Genomic DNA, 20188 nt, shown 5'->3' on the forward strand with positions numbered 1-20188 from the left:
AGAATGCATCTAATCTAGTCTGGATATGAACAGGAATTGTCTCTAGAATACGCTTGACCAGTAATATTTCCAGACCTTCAGTGAAGAAGGAGTGGAGGCCCTTGTGTCTGGCCTAGGATGACCCTTTTCCCTTTCAGACCACTCTGGTTCATAAGAAGGTTGAAGTCTCCTTTGGGGTGCCCCTGGGGCTGCCCTCTGCAGCCAGACAGAACACAAGGAATCCTCCTTTCTTATGACAGGCTCTTCAGCTTCCTAAAGACACCCATCGTGTTTCCCCTAAGCCTTCTTTTCTCCAAGCTAAGCATCTCCTGTTGCCTGAACCAATGCTAATATTCCATGCTTGGAAGACCTTTTTCCATCCTGCTCACTTGCCAGCTTATCAGTGTCTTTCCTCAAAGAGGAACTAGGTGATGGAGTGGATAGGCCTTGGGTCAGGAAGACCTGAGTTCAAATTTGGCCTCAGACACTTGCTAGCTGTGTAACCTTGGGGGAATCCCTTGAACTCTGTTTACCTCAGTTTCCTCAACTGTAAAAGGAGTGAGATAATAGCACCCATCTTGCAGGGTTGTTGTGAGCATCAGATGAGATAATAATTATAAAGTACTTGGCACAGTACTTGGCACTTAATAAATGCTAGCTATTTTTATTATAATTATTAAAATCAGAGCACAGAACTGAATACAGTCCTCCATAGATGGTCTGACCAGGGCAGAGTGCTATGAACCTCTCACCTTCCCCCGCAATACACACCCACTCTTGTTCTGGACACTATGTCTTTCTTAATGAAGAATAAGATCATATTATATAGATTTTTCTGGATAACATGTCACACTTTTAATTCATATTGAACTTGCAATCCAGTGAAACTTCCAGATCTTTTTCCAAATGAACTCCTATTCAGTCACTCCCTCCCTATCTTGTATTCAGGAAGTTTATTTCCTGGACCTCAAGTATGAGACTTTCCATTTACCCCCGGTTAATTTCATCTTATTATAGTCTCCCTAATGTTCTAGCCTGCTTTGTGTCATCTGCAGATTTGATAAGCATGTTGTCTTTGCCTTTACCCATTGATTAATTGATAATTATTTTTCAAATCCTATTTAGGAGGGGCAGCTAGGTGGCACAGTGGATAAAGCACTAGCCCTGGATTCAGGAGAACCTGAGTTCAAATCCAGCCCGAGACACTTGACACTTACTAGCTGTGTGACCCTGGGCAAGTCACTTAACCCTCATTGCCCTAAAAAAATCCTATTTAGGGCAGGTAGGTGGCACAGTAGATAAAGCACTGGCCCTGGATTCAGGAGGATTTGAGTTCAAATCTGGCCTCACACACTTGGCACTTACTAGCTGTGTGACCCTCATTGCCCCCCCAAAAAAATTCTATTTAACAATACAGGGCCTAAAACAAGTTAGAAAGATGGCCTCCATACTGGAGACCATGGCTGGTCTTCACAATGATGGCCAGTGGTGGGGGTTTGTCTCCAACACAATCACACCTACCTTTATCCCCAGACTCCTCCAATCCACCTCCTTTGCCTATACAAGCTCTGCAGCTCCCCTTTTCTAAACCAGATTTCAGCTGCTTGGATTATTTATAACCCAACCACCACCAGGCACCCATGGTAGCATTTTCACAGATGCCCCTGGGAAAGTCCATTTACCTTTCAGTATACCCACCCTTTGCTCAAATTTTCCTCACTCCAGGCCCAGTGTTCTATCCACTGCACTACCTAGTTACCAAAAAGAATAGTAGAGAGGGTGATAACTGAGCTGTGTCTTAAAGGAAGTACGTTCTAGGAATAGGGAGTAGGCAGTACAAAGATGAGGAAACAGGAGGTGGAGTACTGTATGGAGAGAAGCCCAGTTTTTAATAAGTTATAATGAGAACAGAAAGGTAGGTCAGCACCAGGTTGTGAAGGGCTTTAAATGCCAAGTGGATTTTATATTTGATCCTAGAGCCAATAGGGAGCCACTAGAATTTATTGGGTAAAGGAATAACATGGTCAAAGCTACACTTAAGGCATCTTCAAGTAGAGCAGATTGTAGGAGGGGGAGACTCAAGGCAGGGAGAGCAATTAGCAGACCACTGCAATCATCTATACTAGAAGCAATAGGGGCCTGGACCAAGTGGATGGACCTGGGAGTAGGAAGTGGGTTGGATGTGAAAAGTGTGGAAATAGAAATGACAAGATTTGGCAGCTGATTGGATATGTAGAATAAGGAAAAGGAAACGTGGAAGATGGCGCCCAGGTTCAGAACCTGGGAGATTGGAAGAATAATCAAGTAGTTAAGTTTGGTAGATAATGGAAAGATATCCGACTGAGATTAACCAATCAAGTTGTTGTCAGATGAGAATTCTAATATGTGACTCTAACATCCTTTGCTGGGCTAGCCTCTTTGAGACTCCTTATGGGCCAGTGCCTGCAAGTATCGCCCTCCAAGACATTATGCCCTGGCCGGGAGGTATTGTGTTCAATTTGGAAGATCACATTTTAGGAAGGACATTGTTCATGTGGAGTAGATCCAGAGGATGGAGGGAACCAGAAGCCACACTTACCAAATAAAGTCCAAACTCAGGTTAGATAAAGAAGATGAGGTGTTTAGTGAGGAGAAGAGAACACTCAGGGCAGATGGGAGAACTATGTTCAAGTGTTTTAAGGGCTCTCACAAAGAAGTATTGGGTTTGTTCTGTTCTTCCCCAGAGGGCAGAACCAAAAGCAACAGGCAAAAGTTGTAGTCAAGGATTATTTCCTGGCGATTAGAGTTGTCCAAAAGTGAAATTGGCAGGTAGTGAGCTCTCCATCACTTCAGAGGTTACCGAGCAAAGTCTGGATAGTCACTTGTTGGGCATGTTGTTGAGAGGATTTCCATTCAGAGAGGAACTGGATGAAGTGACCCCAAAGGTTCTTGATTCCATGGTTGGTCCCCTGGAGAAGGCTATTGAAGATCCTACTGCTTGTGAAAGATTTTTGAGTCTGTCTACTGGGCTCCACCAAATTGTTACTATCATGGTGTTGTGTCAGTTGCACACTTGAAGCTTGAGTCATCTTGGACCATGATTCTGAGATTCCAACTGTATTTCCTAACTTGGATTTTGTTGTTTGTTTGTTTGTTTTTTCCCCTTTGGACTGCCTGGCTCAGAGAGAACCAAGGTTCTGGAGTCCCTGTTTCTGGCCCAAACCTGTCTACCACTCGACCAATCCAGCAGGATATGGGGCGTCAGGAACCTCCACTGGCAGAAGACATTGATAATATTAAGAACAATAAGCTGGCCACCACGGAATCCACCAACCCTCACAACACTCTCCATGCCCTCCATCCCCAGAGCCCAGCCCAGATGGGTAACCACACCAACTCCCCGCCCATGCGGCCCCCACCCAATCAGCCAGCTGGGAACCCATCCAACCCTGGGCCCCCCAAAAACCCAGAGAACAGCCTTATAGTCACCAACCCCAGCACCCAGAACAACCCAGCCAAGACTGCCAAGAAGCCGGAGCACACGGCGGTGGATATCCCCCCCGCCTTCCCCCCACCCATCAACAACACTGTTGTCCAAGGTGAGTCTCTCCTCTCCTCTCCTCTCCTCTCCTCTCCTCTCCTCTCCTCTCCTCTCCTCTCCTCTCCTCTCCTCTCCTCTCCTCTCCTCTCTCAGTGGGTATAGGGCTGTAGCACTGAGAGCCGGCTAGGGAGGACTGGGGAGCAGAACCCCTTCATTCTTTTTCTGATGCTGTTACTAATCCCCTGGGCATGAACCCTCAACAACCACCACCATCTTTACATGTTGCTGTCCTGTGCTCCCCTGCCTTCCCCATTGCTCATTTGTTATATGGAGAGAGTAAAACCCAGTGGTGTGAGAAGGAATGGGAGCACTTTTAGGGATTTACAGTATTTTAAGCTCTTCCCCCCCCAAAAAAAATTCCATATGAAATCAGATTTTAATTTCTGTGAACTACTTGGAGTTAAACTGCTTGGTGTCAGACAGTGAGGAAACACCATCTTGTTTAGGGTTAGGAACTAACCCCACTGAGCTTATCCTCTCCCAGGATGCACTCCCCGCCACACCAGATGCAGAAGCTGTGCTTAGTTGTGATGACTTTGCAGGTTGTGTAGTCCATACCAGGCAGGGCAGTGCAATGGGGAAGGGAAGGGAAGGAGCACTGGGTTTAAATCTCCATTCTGCATGACCTTGGCCAAACTCCATAATCTCCCAGGCCTTCAATGACCTTAGCTGTAAAATGAAATTGGCCCAGACCACCTCTAATGTTGCTTCCAGTGCTACATCCTTAGATCATCATGGTCCTTGGAAGTTTAGGAGCACACAGAGAGCTGGGCAGATAGCCTGGCTGCTGCCAGATACTGTTCTGAATACCCCCTTCTAGCAGTGAGAGGCTACTCCTGCTACCTGCAAGCAAGTAACACAAATGTCCTGCCTCCTCTGGAGAGCTGAGCTGCACTCTGGAGACTTTGGGAGATAGTGAGACCTTTTGGTGATCTGTCTCCATAGTAAACAAAAATGCCAACCCAGACCCACTGCCAAAAAAGGAGGAAGAGAAGAAAGAAGAAGATGACTCAGGAGAGGATGGCCCCAAGCCTATGCCCCCCTACAGTTCCATGTTCATCCTGTCCACCACGAACCCGTGAGTATGGCCCCAAGTACAGGACTTTGGTGGGCTGGACCAGGGCTTCTACTGTTTTGTACTCTTGGTGACCAGGACAACTGGCTAGTTCCTTGTGGAAGAGGTCAGTTTGGCAGCGTGCCAAGGACAAGACAGGTATAGATTGCTACCTAATGATAGCCAGGGAAGAGTTTTCATTCTGGGAGGGTGATGGGGTGAGGAAGCTGCTGCTGGTTTAGTGGAAAGAACAGGAGGTTTGGCAGCAAAAGAGGCATATTCAAACCCCACTTCTAACACTGAACCCCTTTATAATTAACTACTCAGGGCCTTGGTGTTTTTTCCATCTAAAAAATGAAGGGGTTGGACCAGGCGGCCCCTAAATTGTTCCCTTTTGAGTTCTGACATGATCTCTTGTTAGACTATCACTTGTCCCCTGAGCTTTTCAGGCAGGACATACTTCCTGATAGAGGTGGATATTTGAACAAAGTTGTGAGTTTGGGGAGAGATGTTGCTTTAGCAGGGACACGATAGAGCAACGTTTCTTAAACTGGGAGTCAGGGATGGGGGGGGCGGGAAGTGGGGGGCAGGAATCAGAGGGCCAGGAAAACAGGGCTAAGTTTCCCAATAGCTGCTATGGGGGTGAACGAGAGTCATGGTCCCAAAAGGTTGGTTTGACCTCCTTCCCCACACTGGGTTTGCCTTCTGCCCCTTTCCTCTGTGGCTGTGGCACGGATAGTTACAGGGACAGCAGCTATGTGCTTTGATGATTTTATCTGACGTATGGGTTCCTGAGAGCCCATAGGAAAAGACTCATCATAAGGGTCTGGGATGACTTTGACTATCTCTAGTTTTTAACACCCGTGTGGGCTCCTGACTAACCCATGTCATCTCTCCTTCTCTCCCAGCTTACGCCGGCTGTGCCACTATATCTTGAACCTTCGGTATTTTGAGATGTGCATTCTGATGGTGATTGCCATGAGCAGTATTGCCCTGGCAGCTGAAGACCCTGTGCAGCCCAATGCCCCCCGGAACAATGTGAGCAGCTCCCTGGGGTTACCCTCTCACTCCTCCCTCCACTGCCTTCCACTCTCCTTCGGTGTGCTAGTTTTCCAAATTAGCATTGGTCTCTTTGGAACAGAAATTTAGTTCAGAATGTCCAGGTCCTGGCAGAAAACTCATTATCTTTCAGGGCCCCCTGAGGCTTTTTACACCCAATCCTCTGCCTCTGGAAAACCGAGCTCCAAGACCCCCAGAGTGCAGGGAGGGCCAGCATACCCAGCTGGCACATCTCACATAATGGAAACTACAAATGACCAGGCCTGTGGTTAATAGCCTTTCAGGGCATCTGTAAATTCCTGCTGGGATGTATACCCCCTCTCACCTGAAAAAGAATCACTAGATACACTGCAGAGATACCCAACTGGCAGTTGTCTCTGATGGTCTCAGGCTTTGGGGTTTGGTTTTGGATAACTAGCTTGAGTTGAAATATAAAGAGGAAAGATAGATCAAGGAGGGAACTAGGCTGTATAGGTAGTGAGATCCCTGTCCTTGAGGGGATCCTTGCAGAGACTGGATGACCGAGGATGTAGAGGTCGATCATGCATCAGCAGGATTTGAATTTGGTTGGATCCTTTAGGCCCTTCCTGGCTCTGATTCTAAGTCATATGCCATGGCCCCTCTAGCCCTTGATTCCCTTGGCCTATGATTTCCTTGGAGAAAACCTTCAGCAGAGCTTTGGTATGCCAGGGGTGTTGTCTAAGCTTGTTCTGTGCCCTCGATGAGCAGTGAGGTACTCCTGCATGGGGGCAGAGAGGTGTTGGCTGCTGGCTGGGAGAAGCTGAGTCAGAGCTTGTATGTGTGGTCTTTGCCATTGCCATGTCCAAGAGGCTCCCAGAAAGTTAGCTCTCTTCATGACTTGTACCCACAAGCCACCAGGTTTTGCTTCTTGCAGCCTTTACGTTTATAACTTATGGCCTCTGGGGAGATGACTATTTGACCCAGAAACAGGGACTAAAAATGGCTCAAGACTTAGGTAAAAGAAAGCTTCTTTGGGGCGGAGGGCCGGGGCCTCACCAAAGGTCAGTCTGCTAATAGCTCCTGCCCCTATTGCTCTAACGCCTTCCCTTCCCAGAGACAAAGCTAGGTTTCCTTTTTCTTTTATGAAAACAGGCAGTTCTTCTAAAGTAGGTTAGGAGCGAGGCCATGGCAAGTCCCATAAATCAGAGGCTGGCACAATCACCCTCTGCAGCTTACCTTGCATTTTCTTTCTTCTTCTCCAGGGCTGGATGGAGCCTGCTGGGACCTCATGGGGGAGATTGACAGAAATAATTAGAACACAACTCCCCAAAGGAGCCTGAAATCAGGGCTGTGCTAAAATGTCTTGCACAGCTCGGGCTGGTGCACCTTCTATTTTGTTCTATCTCCTCATTTCCACAACCAACCTCTGGGGGTTGTAGCTGAGGAGGTCTGGGTCCCAATAATAGAACTTATCTTGGACCTAAATGATGACCAGGGTGGGATGGGGGAACATATCACATGACAAATAGCTGAAGGAATGGTTCAGGAGATGTTATGGGCCAGGGGAAAGAACACTGAATTTGGAGTCCCAAACCAGGCTGTATGACCTTGGGTGAATCATTTGCTCTCTTTTGGCCTTAGTTTCCTGATCTGTAAAATGAGAGGTTGAGGGGGCATTTAGGTGGTGCAGTAGATAAAGCACTGACCCTGGATTCCGGAGGACCTGAATTCAAATCTGGCCTTAGACACTTGACACTTACTAGCTGTGTGACCCTGGGCAAGTCATTTAACCCTCCAAAAAAAATGAAAGGTTGGATTAGATGACCTAACATCCTTTCCAGTTCCAAGGGTCCAAAGTTCTATGAACTGAAGGTGTTTTGACTAAAAAAGATTATGTGATAATGGTTTTCAAATATGGGAAGGGCCTGAAAGCAATTATATTAATTCTGTTTGGCCTCTCAAGTCACTAGGGTGGGGGTGGAGAAAGCTGGGGAGGAATTAACTGGAGGCAGATTTTGTCTTAAGGAACACATTCCTGACAATTATCACTGTCCAATAATAGACTTTGTTTCCTTGTGAGATAGTGAACTCCCTTCCATTGGAAATATTCAAGCAGAGCCCAGATGACTACTCATGCAAGGGTACTGTAGGAGGAATGAGTGACCTCTTCACTTGTTAGTCCTTAATATGGGCAGCTAGGTGGTGCAGTAAATAGAGAGAGCACTGGGCTTGGAATCAGAAAGATTTGAATTCAAATCCAGCCTCAGACACTTACTAGCTATATGACCGTGAACAAGTCACTTGACCCTGTTTGCATCTGTTGATTCATCTTTAAAATGAGCTGGAGAAGGAAATGGCAAATGACTCCAATATCTTTGCCAAGAAAACCCCAAAATGAGAGCACCAAGAGTCTGAAATGACTGAACAATATGGTATGACTTGGGAGAAATTTAAACAAACCATTTATCTGTTCTTGAGGTGGATGCTCTCATCCAGGAGGCAAGAAGCGATGGGATCTGATTTTTGATGAGGACAGAATCAGGCCCTTCTGATCCCAAAGCATTCCTCAGACCACCTGTCCAGTAATTGCCTGCCCTGCTTCAGTGGGCAGCTGCCTAGAGCTTGCAGGAGCAGGCAAGGAGTGTGACACAAAAATTTTGATCCTTGCAGCAGTGAAAAATTAACCCATGTGCATCCAAAAGCTGTATAACCCTCTGGACTCTTTCTTCTCCATTCCATCGATAATATCTCCACTACACTAATCTGCTAAACAAACATGAGCTTTCATTATGTCATCTTTTCTCAGCCCCTTGTGGTCTGCTTTCTGACCTCATCACTCAACTGAAGCTGCGAAATCTAAAGTGACAAATGCTCTCTTAATTGCCAGAATTACTGGCCTCTTTTTAGTCTTCATCCTTCTTGATCACTCAGTAATGTTGGGCGCTAGAGGCCACCTCCTCCAGGATATTCTGTTCTCCCTGAGTTTTTATGATATTGCTCACTCCTGGTTTGCCTCCTACCTACCTGACTTCCTCAGACTTCTTTGCCTTAAGATTCTGCCCTGAATCCTTGCTTCTTTCTCCACACCCTGGCTCTTGTTGGTTTTAGCAAGTTCATTGGTTTCAATTGTCTCAATTAGTGTGACTTTCAGTCCTATATCATAGGTGTTGGCACACCCCAGGTGAGTGCTGCCATTGGCTCGTCTTTAAAAAGAAAGGGAAGGGGGCAGCTAGGTGGTGCAGTAGATAAAGCACTGACCCTGGATTTAGGAGGACCTGAGTTCAAATCCAGCCTCAGACACTTAACACTTACAAGCTGTGTGACCCTGGGCAAGAAATTCAACCCTCATTGCCCTGCTAAACAAACAAATGAATGAATGAATGAATAAAATAATTTTTTTAATTTTAAATTTTTTTTTAAAAAAGAAAGGAAAGGGCCAATGGGAATGCCCCTTAGAGTATACCCATACACCCAGCCCATCACCTGTGATCTTTGTCCACTCCTAATCACTCTCCTAAGCTTCAGTCCAGTATCACTAATACTCTTGACAATGTCCCATAGGAATCTTAATCTTAAATTAGTGTCCAGACTAATTATTTTTCTCAAAAACCCTCTCCTCTCCCTATCATCCCTATTTCTATAAAGGGATCATAGAGGCAGCTAGGTATGCAATAGATAGAATGCTGGCATTGGAGTCTGGAAAACTTAATTTTAGACCCCCTTTACTAGCTGTGTGACTGTAGGTAAGTCACTTAACCTCTGTTTACCTCAGTTTCCCTACTTGTACAAAATGGGAAGAATAATAGCACCTCCCTCATAGGGTTCTTGTGAGGATATAATGAGATGATAAAAGTAAAGCACTTTGCAAACTTTAAAGTGCTATACAAATACTAGTTATTATTTATTATTATCCTTTCAGGCACTAAGTTTCAACATTTTGGATTTATTTCTCTATGTGCATGTTGTTACCCTCTTCTCCTCCAGTGAAATATAAGTTTCTTCAGGGCAGAGACTGTTTCATTTAAAAAAAAAAAATTCTGTTCTCAGAACCTAGCACAATGTATGGCATTGTGAACATTTAAATGCTTGGAGAATGAATGAGTGGATGGATGGAGGGATGAATTTCCCTTCTCTAGAGCCTATAAGGGGCTCTTATTGCTGCTCACCTCAGTCCAAAAGGTCTTTTGCCAGACCTTCAAAGTTTTCTATGATCTGGCCTTAACACAGTTTCCACTACTCATTCATTCATATGATGATTACTTAAGTTCTTACTGTGATCAGATTACTATTGCTAGGGCTATGGAGGATATGAAAATATGTAGGCTAGTCCCTGCCCTCAGGAGCTGGCCAGTGCTCTCTGCCCACCCACCCACATGCTCATTTCCATCTCTGGATCTTTGCTTGAGCTGATTATCCATTCTTCTCTCCTCCATCCATTTCTGTCCAACTTGTTCTACAAATCCCATTTCCTCCCCCACTGCTGAGCTTCTGCATCAGGGCGCCTGTATTCACTGTCACATACTTGGGCTCTCATTGTGTGGTGTATGTGTCACTCTTCTCTCCTGAACTGTACTGTGAACCCAATAGGGGTGGGAACATAGTAGATGCTTAATCAGTAATTTGTTAATTGACTGAGCTAAATCATAGAAGTCTCCTGATCAGCAGGATTTTAGTAAACCCATCAAAGAGCTTTAGATCCAGGTGGAAAGGGGATGGAATGCCTGGATCTCAAGGATCATATGGTCTTATTACCTCAGCAAACCATTCCTGGTTCCCTCAGGAGTTCCACACAGATGGTGGTAAGGAAACATAGAAGTCAAATTGGCTTTGAAGAGCCAGAAGATTGAATGTATCATCTTGCCTTCAGAAGCCTTTTCCTGGTGACCATGGTGCTAGGACAGGCTAATGCTGGTCCAAGTTCGCTGTGCTTCTTACCCCCAGCTAGGCTGTGCTGCTCTCTTCAGTATCAGTGCCTTGTTTGTCATATCTCTTTCCTGATGTCCAGTGAGAGCCATGCTTATTGCTACCTGCCACGGCCCAAACAAGATGATTGGATAGGTCCGCACCAGTGTCTGTGAGATCATCTTTTGTAGGATAGAGTTGCAGAATGGGAAGTTGTATTAATGGGGAGAGGAGAGGTGGAGAAGAGAGAAGAAGACGTATCTAGGTGGCACAGGGGATAGAGTGATGGACCTGGAGTCAGGAAGAACTGAGTTTAAATCCAGCCTCAGACACTTACTAGCTATGTGACCCTATCTATAAAAAGCACCAACCTCTCAAGGTTGTTGCAAGGATAAAAGATAATATTTGTAAAGTCCTTTGTAAATCTTAAAGCACCATATGAACGCTATTATATAATACGTATACATATATACATATACATATGTGTGCCTGTATATATGCACACGTTTAATTATACCCACATGTATGTGGGAGCAGATACTTGTGTATTGTATATGCATTATGCATATGTCTATATGCATGCGTGTATATATTTATGTGTGTGTCCTTTGTTCATATGCATATGTGTATGCATGTGTGTGAATGTGTCTGTTAATGTGCCTATATTTACATATATATATATATATGTATGTATATGTAAATGCTAGCTCCCAAGTCCATGGATCAACAATTGGAAAGTGTTGGTGATTACTGTTATCTCTTGGCAAGGGGGAGGGAGAGTATAAAAGACTGAGAGGGGAGGTAGAGGGGAGAAATTGAGTTGAAGGGACTAGAATGGGGGCGGAGATATCTCACCTAGGTGAAGGGGAGGGGTCCCCTCTGAAGCACATTCCCATAAGGGAGGAGATGTATACCCATAAAGAAAGATGGGGACCTTGTGATGGGTTTATTCTGGGAAGAGTTCTTCCTGAGCAGTACCCCATCCCAGGAGAAAGGATTTATGAGTTGCTATGGATAACTGGTACCCAGAAGGTGGGGAGATGAGATAGTCTTTGGGAAGACTGATCATGTTGAGGGAATGGAATAGGACTGGGCCACACAACAGGGACACAAAGTAATTTCTACCATGAGATACTGCTTCCACCAACATGACTTTCTTCCTGAATTAATACTTCTAAGATCAAGGCACAGCAGAAGAAAAAAAAAGGAGGCTAGAGCAAAATCTATAAGGGCAATTACATGGAAACTGGTTAGATATTTGATATTATATTAACTGTACTAACTTGATACTTTAGGAGCTGCTTAACCCCATGAATGACATAGAAAGAATAAAGAAGGAACAAATAAAAGTAGGGCCCACAAATCAGAAAATAAAATTCAGAATCGACTGGAAGAGAATAGAAATAACAAAAATAAAGCAAAGAAAAGCTTTTTAGAAAAGGAGTAGTAAAATAAATCTAACAAGGAGCAGCTAGGTGGCGCAGTGGATAAAGCACTGGTCCTGGATTCAGGAGGACCTGAGTTCAAATGTGACCTCAGACACTTGACACTTACTAGCTGTGTGACCCTGGGCAAATCACTTAACCCTCATTGCCCTGCAAAAAGAAAAAAAAAAAGAAAGAAAGAAATTTAACAAAAATCAGAAGTTGGGGAGGAAGGTTTTGAACTAACAACTGACTTGGGAAAGAGAAGGGAGCAAAGAGGAAGAGAATAGATAACAATTTTAAAAGAAAAAGAAATTGGCATAAGTAAAATCCAAGCACTAAAGAAAGGGTAGGCATTAGGGATGGAGGGAAGGGAAGAAAGAGCCTTATGTGGGAAGATATTAGCATTAATAATTGAAGAAGTATCCAGAAGATCGTAGGTTTAGAATTTAAAAGGACTTTGAAAGCAGTTTAGTCCAACCCCTCCCCCCATTTAACAGATGAGAAAACTGAGGCCCAACAGAACTTAAGTGTTTTGTTCAAGGCCACACAAGTCAATAAGTTGCAGTGGTCAATTGCTCCATGCACCCTGCATGGTTAGAGTTGTTGTTGTTTGTCCTTCATTCTCCAAGAGGACCGTGACATTGGGGTGATGTCATGACTTGCAGTGAATTGGATTTAAGTGAGGGAGGGCTGTGCAAAGTCATCAGCCTCACTTTCTCCTCCAGAGCCATCTGGGTCCAGTGGCAAGATACCTATATCAGGATGACTTGAGATGGCCCAGGATGTTTAAGATAATTGAGATTAAGTGACTTGCTCAGGGTGACAACAGCTAGTCCGAGGTGAGATTTGAACTCGGATCCTCCCAACTTCAGGGCCAGTGCTTTATCTGCTGCACCACCTGGCTGCCCCATGGTTAGAGTTAGGCTCAATTCAACACCTCAGTCACTGACCAGTCATCAAGATTTAATAGCATTCTTGCACCTGTATATAAATGGGTTAGGACTAGGAGAAGAGAAGCTCCCGCAGAAGCATTTGCTCTTTGGGGAGGACTTGCCCTCATAAGAGTTGCAAAGCCAGGTTAAATGTTCGGTTCAGCACCTGCACATCTGGAGCATGTGACCCCGCCAATTGGAGCTTATTTATAACTGAGGTTTGGAGGATGCGCCAGGTTCTGTGGATCCCTTTGTTTTTCCTCTTTGAGCCCTTGGTTAGCGCTCCCCAGACAAGTACCCTGATCCAAAAGTCACCAAATCCCCACCTGTTTGCAGCCCAGACTTGAAGTGGTCCCTTCTCTAAGCTGGTGTCTGAGGACTAGCACTCAAACTACTTGGCTTCTCTCTTCCAGGTGCTGCGGTATTTTGACTATGTCTTTACTGGTGTCTTTACCTTTGAGATGGTGATCAAGGTAAGTTCCAAGGGCAGGGAAAGAGGAGCCCAGGACTGGGGTGTGGATTCTAGGGGGGAAAGGTGGGGGTGGGAATAGGGTTCTAGCCCAGAGACTTTGATAGCTTCTATGATAGGGCTGCAAGAGAAAGAGTCCACAAAAGCAGTGTCCTGAGCACTGCAGAAGAAAGCAGCTTAGTTTCTTGGATACCGTGTCTTTAGTAATTCTGATATTTGATAAGCCCTTTGTGGTATGTCATGTAAGCTATTATTTGTATGATGATTGCTATGTTCAAGGTGATGAGCTAGGCACTTAGAATACAAAGATAGGGAAGGGAAGGGAAGGGAAGGGAAGGGAAGGGAAGGGAAGGGAAGGGAAGGGAAGGGAAGGGAAGGGAAGGGAAGGGAAGGGAAGGGAAGGGAAGGGAAGGGAAGGGAAGGGAAGGGAAGGAAGGAAAGGAAAGGAAAGGAAAGGAAAGGAAAGGAAAGGAAAGGAAAGGAAAGGAAAGGAAAGGAAAGGAAAGGAAAGGAAAGGAAAGGAAAGGAAAGGAAAGGAAAGGAAAGGAAAGGAAAGGGAGGGAAGAAAAGGAAGGGAAGAAAAGGAAGGGAAGGGAAGGGAAAGCAATCCTTGTGCCTACATACAGAGAGAGAGTTAGTTTACTTACTTTCTACTGGAAGATACAGTAAACAGATAGGTAAATATAAACCTTTTGAGAAAAGAGAAGGCACCAAGCACTAAGGATTAAGAGGATTAGGAAAGGTTTCCAGATGTCTCCAAGGGCTCCCTGTGACCTCCAGAATCAAATACAAACTCCAGTTTGGTTTTAAAAGCCTTTCACAACCTGGCTCCTTCCTACCTTTTCCATTTTCTCCTACTTTATTCCCCTTCACACACTTTATAATCCCCACTCTAGCAACATTGACCTCTTTGCTGTTCCTCCAGTTTGACACTCCATCTCTGCACTGGCTGTCCCCCATGCCTAGAATGAGCTTCCTCTTCACCTCTGCCTCCTGGCTTCTCTGGCTTCTTTCCAGACTTACCTCACATCTCCCCTCCTGCAGGAGATCTTCCCCCTCCACCCTCTCCCACTCCTAGTGTCCTCCCTCTAAGACTGCCTCCTATTTATACTGTATACTTCTTGTATATGCATAGGATTTGCATGTTGTCTCCTCCTTAGACTGTGAGGTCCTTGAGAGTAGGCACTGTGTGTTTGCCTTTATTGTATCCCCAGTGCTTAGCACAGTGCCTAGCAGGTAGTAAGCATTTAGTAAAATGCTTGTTGACTCACTTAAGGACAGAAGGATACCTTAAATAGCTCTAAGGGTTAGAGATTGCTCATCATTTCCTTCTTTGTCTTAGATCAGGAGTCCAAGTAGGAAGATTTTCAGTGAGAAGAGATGGGCACAGATAGACCTGCCCTACTGCTCCAGGGCAAAAAGGGAGGTTGGTGGGCAGAGTCCAAGAGGAAAGCATTGCCTGGCAATGGAGGGAGAGCCTGAGTAGAAAAGAGGGTTTGCCGGTTTGCAAGCAGCTGCCAAGGGCTGATCATTCAAATGGGATGGGGGGGAAAAGGAGGTCAGCAGAAAAACCCAATGGAAGCAAGACCCAGGCAGCACATAGGCTGAGAAGATGCATCACACAAAAGTGCAGGACAGTTATGGATGAGACCCCCTCAGGCAGGACAACAGAAGAGTGCAGAGGGCGGCTGGATGCCAAGACAGTGGTTACAGATGTCCTCAGCAGGAACATGGAGACTGAGAGTGACCCCAGCCAGCCCCCCACATCCAAGCAGAGGCCCTGGCTGTCCCTTCCTCCCTTCTCCAGGATCACTAGCATTCCTACACTGTTCCCTGCCTGTCATCCCAGAGTAGACATGATCATTTCTCACCTGCCCTGGCCCAGAAAGGGAAGGGGTTTAGATGGTCCCACATCCAGTTCCCCTCCGTCCAAGGAGGGATCATCAGGCTAACTCCATCTGCCTTTTATCCCTCCACCAATTTGTTCACTCTTCTCCAAAGGCAGATAGAAAGGTGAGCACGTGTGAGTGTGTATACACACACACACACACACACACACACACACACACACATGCTCTTACCACCAACACGGACACATCCCAAGGGTCAGTTGCCCTGCCTATCGACCATGAGTAGGGAGGGACCACTCACTGCCTTGTTCTCTCTGTGCAGATGATCGACTTAGGGCTGGTCCTCCACCAAGGAGCATACTTTCGGGACCTCTGGAACATCTTAGATTTTATTGTGGTCAGTGGGGCTCTGGTGGCATTTGCTTTCACGTAAGTTTCCCAGCAAGCATCCTGCTTGCCTATCCTCCCCCCCAACCTCCTGCCTGGGTCTGCTCTCTCCTCTGGCTCAGGGGAAGAGTGCTCTGTAGCGATGGGGCCAGGTGGAATGGGGATAGAGGATGCACCCTGAAGCCAAAAAGGATTTGGATTGGCTTTTTGCATGATGTCCGTCCACCAAGGGAAAAAAGGGCCTGTCTGTCTCCCTCCTACAGCAATGGCGCCTAGCCTCATCATCCAGGCCTATTGCTGTGCTGCTGGTCTCAGGCTAGCCTCACCAGACCATTTCACTCACTCATTCTCTGGGTTCAGCCCTGAGCAGCTGTCTCTTTGGGGTTCCTCCAAAGAGACAATCGGGAGCAAACTGTGCATGCGTATTCTGGGGCCCAGAGCCCTCCCTTACACAGTAGGTGGGGTGCATCTCCCCCATGTAAATAGGACCTCTCCCTGCATTCCCAGGGCACTGTTCCCTCCCAAGGGCAGTGCTTCATTTTGGAATTCCAAAATGGCCCTTGAATGTCTAATTACTAGGCAATCATTGAGCCTCCAAGGTGGTGGAAACTCTTCTAGCACAGGACTGCCCAAGCCCTAGATATTTGGGCTGAGGGAAGCCGGCCTCGGTGGCTTCTTGCTGAGAAGGGAAGCCAGGCTTCTTGGAGCTTGGTTTCTAGACACACGTTGCAAGATCTTCAGGGGCAGTCCTGAAGGAAGGGTCTCTGAGTCAGAACCCTCCCAGGCTCTTTGCCCTGAGGACACAGTAGCCCTTAGCTTCCTCTTGTCCTGCCCACTGTGACTTTAATTCCTCCCTGGCAGATGGGGGGGGGGGCAGGGCAAGAAGGTCAGTCATCACTCAAACAACAAATAAAAGGTTTCGTTTGGAGAACAAGCATTCCTAACAGTTTGCAAAGTGGCCTGTTTTCAGTGGAACCCTATGTAGGGGTCTTAAATGGGCCACCCTTCATTTCTACATCAGAGACAAGTTTGTCTCTGTGCATAGATGCTAAGCATTAGTGCGCCTCCGCTTATTGAGTGAACAGAAGCCCCAAATTTTTATTTGCTCTGAGCTCAGCAGAAAACAAGAAGATTCCTTAATGAAGCCAAAAAGTTGAGTATCCAGACTCCTGGTATTTCTGGTTCTGTCTTCTTCAATCTCTCCCTGTTCCTCTCTCTGTCTCTGTCTCTCTGTCTCTCTCTGTCTCTTTCCCCAGAATTTCTTTTGATGTGAGGAGCTGACTCTCAGTAATCATTCTGGAGTGAAGGGGTTTGGCTTTGCTGAGGGCTGGGGTAGAGAGATCCTCAGGAAATTAGTCTGGCGGCTAGAAAAATGGGGAGGCTGGGGAGTGGGTTGTTACAACCAGAAACCTCTGGGGGAGTCCCTGACCTAGCTATCCCCAAATAAAACTTAATTTCTTGCTGTGAGGGAAGGACACAAGCATGTTCTAAGTGTCCTTTGGACTTTAGGACAAGGGGTGAGTACCGTGGCTCTACCTTCCTCGTGAGCAGAAGCCTAAGCCTCCCTCCAACAGCTAAGAGGTGCTGTGTGGGTCCCTACATGGAGGGGAAAGGGCTGCCTCTTGTTCAGTAGGGGGTCTCCCTCCTTGAAGAGATGTTCATCTCCATACATTCATTCATTCCCATCATTCATGAGCACTTAGCCCAAACCCTGTGCATGCTCTGGGCCAATTAGCCAGTTCCCTTAGTTATTCCATCATGTTCCATACAGAAAATAATGTGCTGGGGAGGGTGGGGGGGGTCAGTTGGGTGTGGCTTCAGCAACATTGTTGTTATGTTTACTTCATCATCAAATTAACCAACACTTTCTTTTCTCAACCTTTACCAATACTGAAAAGTCTTCAGCCTAGGAATCAGCTTTTCCTGAAAAATGTTTCCCTGCCTCCTTCCCAGTGGGCAAGAGATCTCTTACCTATGTAATGGACAGATGCCCAAGGAAACCACCAGCTAGCCTCTCTGAGCCCCAGCTTTGCCATCTGTAAAATGAGAGGGTCAGCCTAGACTATCTCTGCAGTTGTCCTAGATCTAAATCCCGTGACCCCATGTTTGTACTAGATGTGGCACACATGATGTACTGCCCTATTAGTCCTCTCTTGATCCCCTGCCCATCCTGGAGAGTAACTACAGGGAGGCCTCTGGGGAGCCTTGGAGGTTACTGGCTTTTTGGTGTACCCATGCATAATTTGGGGAAGTCTAATTTAAAAGACCTCAGGCTGGGGCAGCTAGGTGGTGCAGTAGATAGAGCACCGGCCCTGGAGTCAGGAGGACCTGAATTCAAATCCAGCCTCAGACACTTAACACTTACTAGCTGTGTGACCCTGGGCAAGTCACTTAACCCCAATTGCCTCACTAAAAAAAAAGGGGGGGGGAATTCAAGAATTTAAAAGACCTCAGGCCCGGGGCAGCTAGGTAGTGCAGTGGATAAAGCACTGGCCCTGGATTCAGGAAGACCTGAATTCAAATCCAGTCTCAAACACAGCACTAACTAACTGTGACCCTGGGCAAGTCACTTAACCCTCTTGCCCCCCACACACACACACAAAAGACCTCAGGCCGTCTACCCTAACCTTATCTGCTTAACCCTTACAAAAGTAAATTGGGGGGGCAGCTAGGTGGCGCAATGGATAGAGCACTGGCCCTAGAGTCAGGAGTACCTGAGTTCAAATCCAGCCTCAGACACTTAACTAGCTGTGTGACCCTGGGCAAGTCACTTAACTCCAAATGCCTCACTAAAAAATAAAAAAAGTAAATTTGGTAGAATTTTTTTTCAGGAGTGCAGCAAACTCTTAAGCATGCATCACAGAGTTTCCAAGTCCAAAGGGGTCTCAGTTTCCCTAGTTACGCCATGAAAGGGCTGGGCTCAATGACTTCCAAGGTCCCTTTAGGTGCTAGCATTGTGGAATTCTATTGTTGGTGAAGACAAACGTGAGGCAACCTTACCCTTACTCATCTTGTATAGGTAGTGTTTGCTTTAAATAACCCTGTGTATGAACTTGGGGGTTTCCACAAAAGAGCAATTTAAGGGGATGATTCTTCATTTTACAAAGGATTTACCATAAGAGCCTTCTAAATATCAAGTTCCCTAAGTACCTCTAAAATAAAATGAATTACAAAAATTAGATTTGGGAACACAGCTCTTTTGTAATTTGAGCTATACCTCAAAGCTCTAGTGGGAAACAAAACCCATTTTGGGGAGAAGGCTTTTGTTTTGAGGTGCCCTAAAGCTTCCCTCCCCCTACTATCATGTTCCCTCAATTAGTCTAGTGATCTCAAAAAGGAAAGAAGAGGCTTACTGACAGAAAGGATTCTGGGAGTTCCTTCTTGTATTCTGTATTCTGTGAGGACCTAAGTTTAAGGACTGAATATATTACTACCTATGTGACCTTGGGAAAATCATTTAACATTTCTGGGTCTCAATGTCCTTAGCTGTAAAATGAGTTGAGACTAAATTTTCTCTAAGGTCCTCTCCAGCTCTATCTCCTATGATTCTCTAAATTGATCCTCTTTTCTATGGGAATCCAAGAAGTTGAGGTGGGAGTAAAAAGAAAGTCTTTACTTTCTCTGAGAATATGAGACATATTTCTGCTGGAAATGCCAGGCTCTTTGGATGGTTGCCGTCAGGTCTGTCATCAGCCTAGCGTTGTGAGTAGGCCAGGCATTGTCTCTCAGTCCCAGAGTGGATAGGGATGAAGGACCCTAAATCTCATACTCCCTCGTCAACACCTGAGGAGAGCCTCTGAACCTTCCTGGGAAATGACCTCAGAAACTCTCTAGCTAGTTGCATGTCTCTGATCTTCCACCCTGCCTCGAAATTTCCTCCTTCCTAGCAGGGGCCTCCGATTTTTTTCTTTCCTTTTAAGTATCTCTTGGGGCACTTTGCTGCCAGTGGGAAAATTGGAGGAGAGTCAGGGCCCCTCTGAACTCAGGTGCCTTTGCTTTTTGGCCTTCCAACTCTGTCCCCTTTGGATTAGCTACACTCTTCTGTCCTGAGCATTCCTCTACTTTCAGACCACCACCCACGCACCCACCCCCAACAGATGCTGAGCAAACTTTCTAAAACCAGACCCTATCTGGAGCACATGCTTTTAGTGCTCCTCACTCCAGGAGCCTCCAGGTTCCTTACCCCAGGCAGGTAAAACCAGAAGCCAAAGCAAGTATCATCCCTTTAAGAGCCTGAGACCAATCCCAAAGGTCCTAGAGTTTGTCCACAACTATGCAAAAGGGAAATGGAATGTGAAGATTCAGGACACCAAGGCAATGCATCACTAGGGGAGTCAGCTAAAAGAGACCAGTCCCATAAATGGGCTGAAGGCTTAGTTTGGTTATCAACTTCAGAAGGCTGTTTTTCTCCATTGCTGCCCTTCCTTGTCCTTCCTCTCGAAACACCAACACCTAGAGTATAAATGTTGCTCTTGTGTGTTCCATTAACTGTGTCATACCCACCGTTATTTATCCCATCACACTGTAACAGGTTTGAGGCAGTTACATCAGGGCCAGGCAATGGACATTTCTCAACAGCTGGAGTTTT

General features: G+C 46.0%; 1 protein-coding gene across 1 annotated transcript in view; it reads left to right on the top strand.

Annotated features, from left to right (window-relative positions):
• The window catches only part of LOC122734709 (voltage-dependent P/Q-type calcium channel subunit alpha-1A), a 213052-nt gene that overhangs the window by 126606 nt on the left and 66258 nt on the right, over nucleotides 1-20188 (top strand). Inside the window, exons 18-22 of the mRNA XM_043975723.1 lie at nucleotides 3142-3557; nucleotides 4505-4637; nucleotides 5522-5651; nucleotides 13308-13367; nucleotides 15536-15642. Coding sequence (XP_043831658.1) covers nucleotides 3142-3557; nucleotides 4505-4637; nucleotides 5522-5651; nucleotides 13308-13367; nucleotides 15536-15642 — 846 coding nt within the window. The remainder of the gene's footprint in view (nucleotides 1-3141; nucleotides 3558-4504; nucleotides 4638-5521; nucleotides 5652-13307; nucleotides 13368-15535; nucleotides 15643-20188) is intronic.

The sequence above is a fragment of the Dromiciops gliroides genome, chromosome 1 (assembly GCF_019393635.1).
Source record: "Dromiciops gliroides isolate mDroGli1 chromosome 1, mDroGli1.pri, whole genome shotgun sequence".
Lineage (NCBI taxonomy): Eukaryota > Metazoa > Chordata > Mammalia > Microbiotheria > Microbiotheriidae > Dromiciops > Dromiciops gliroides.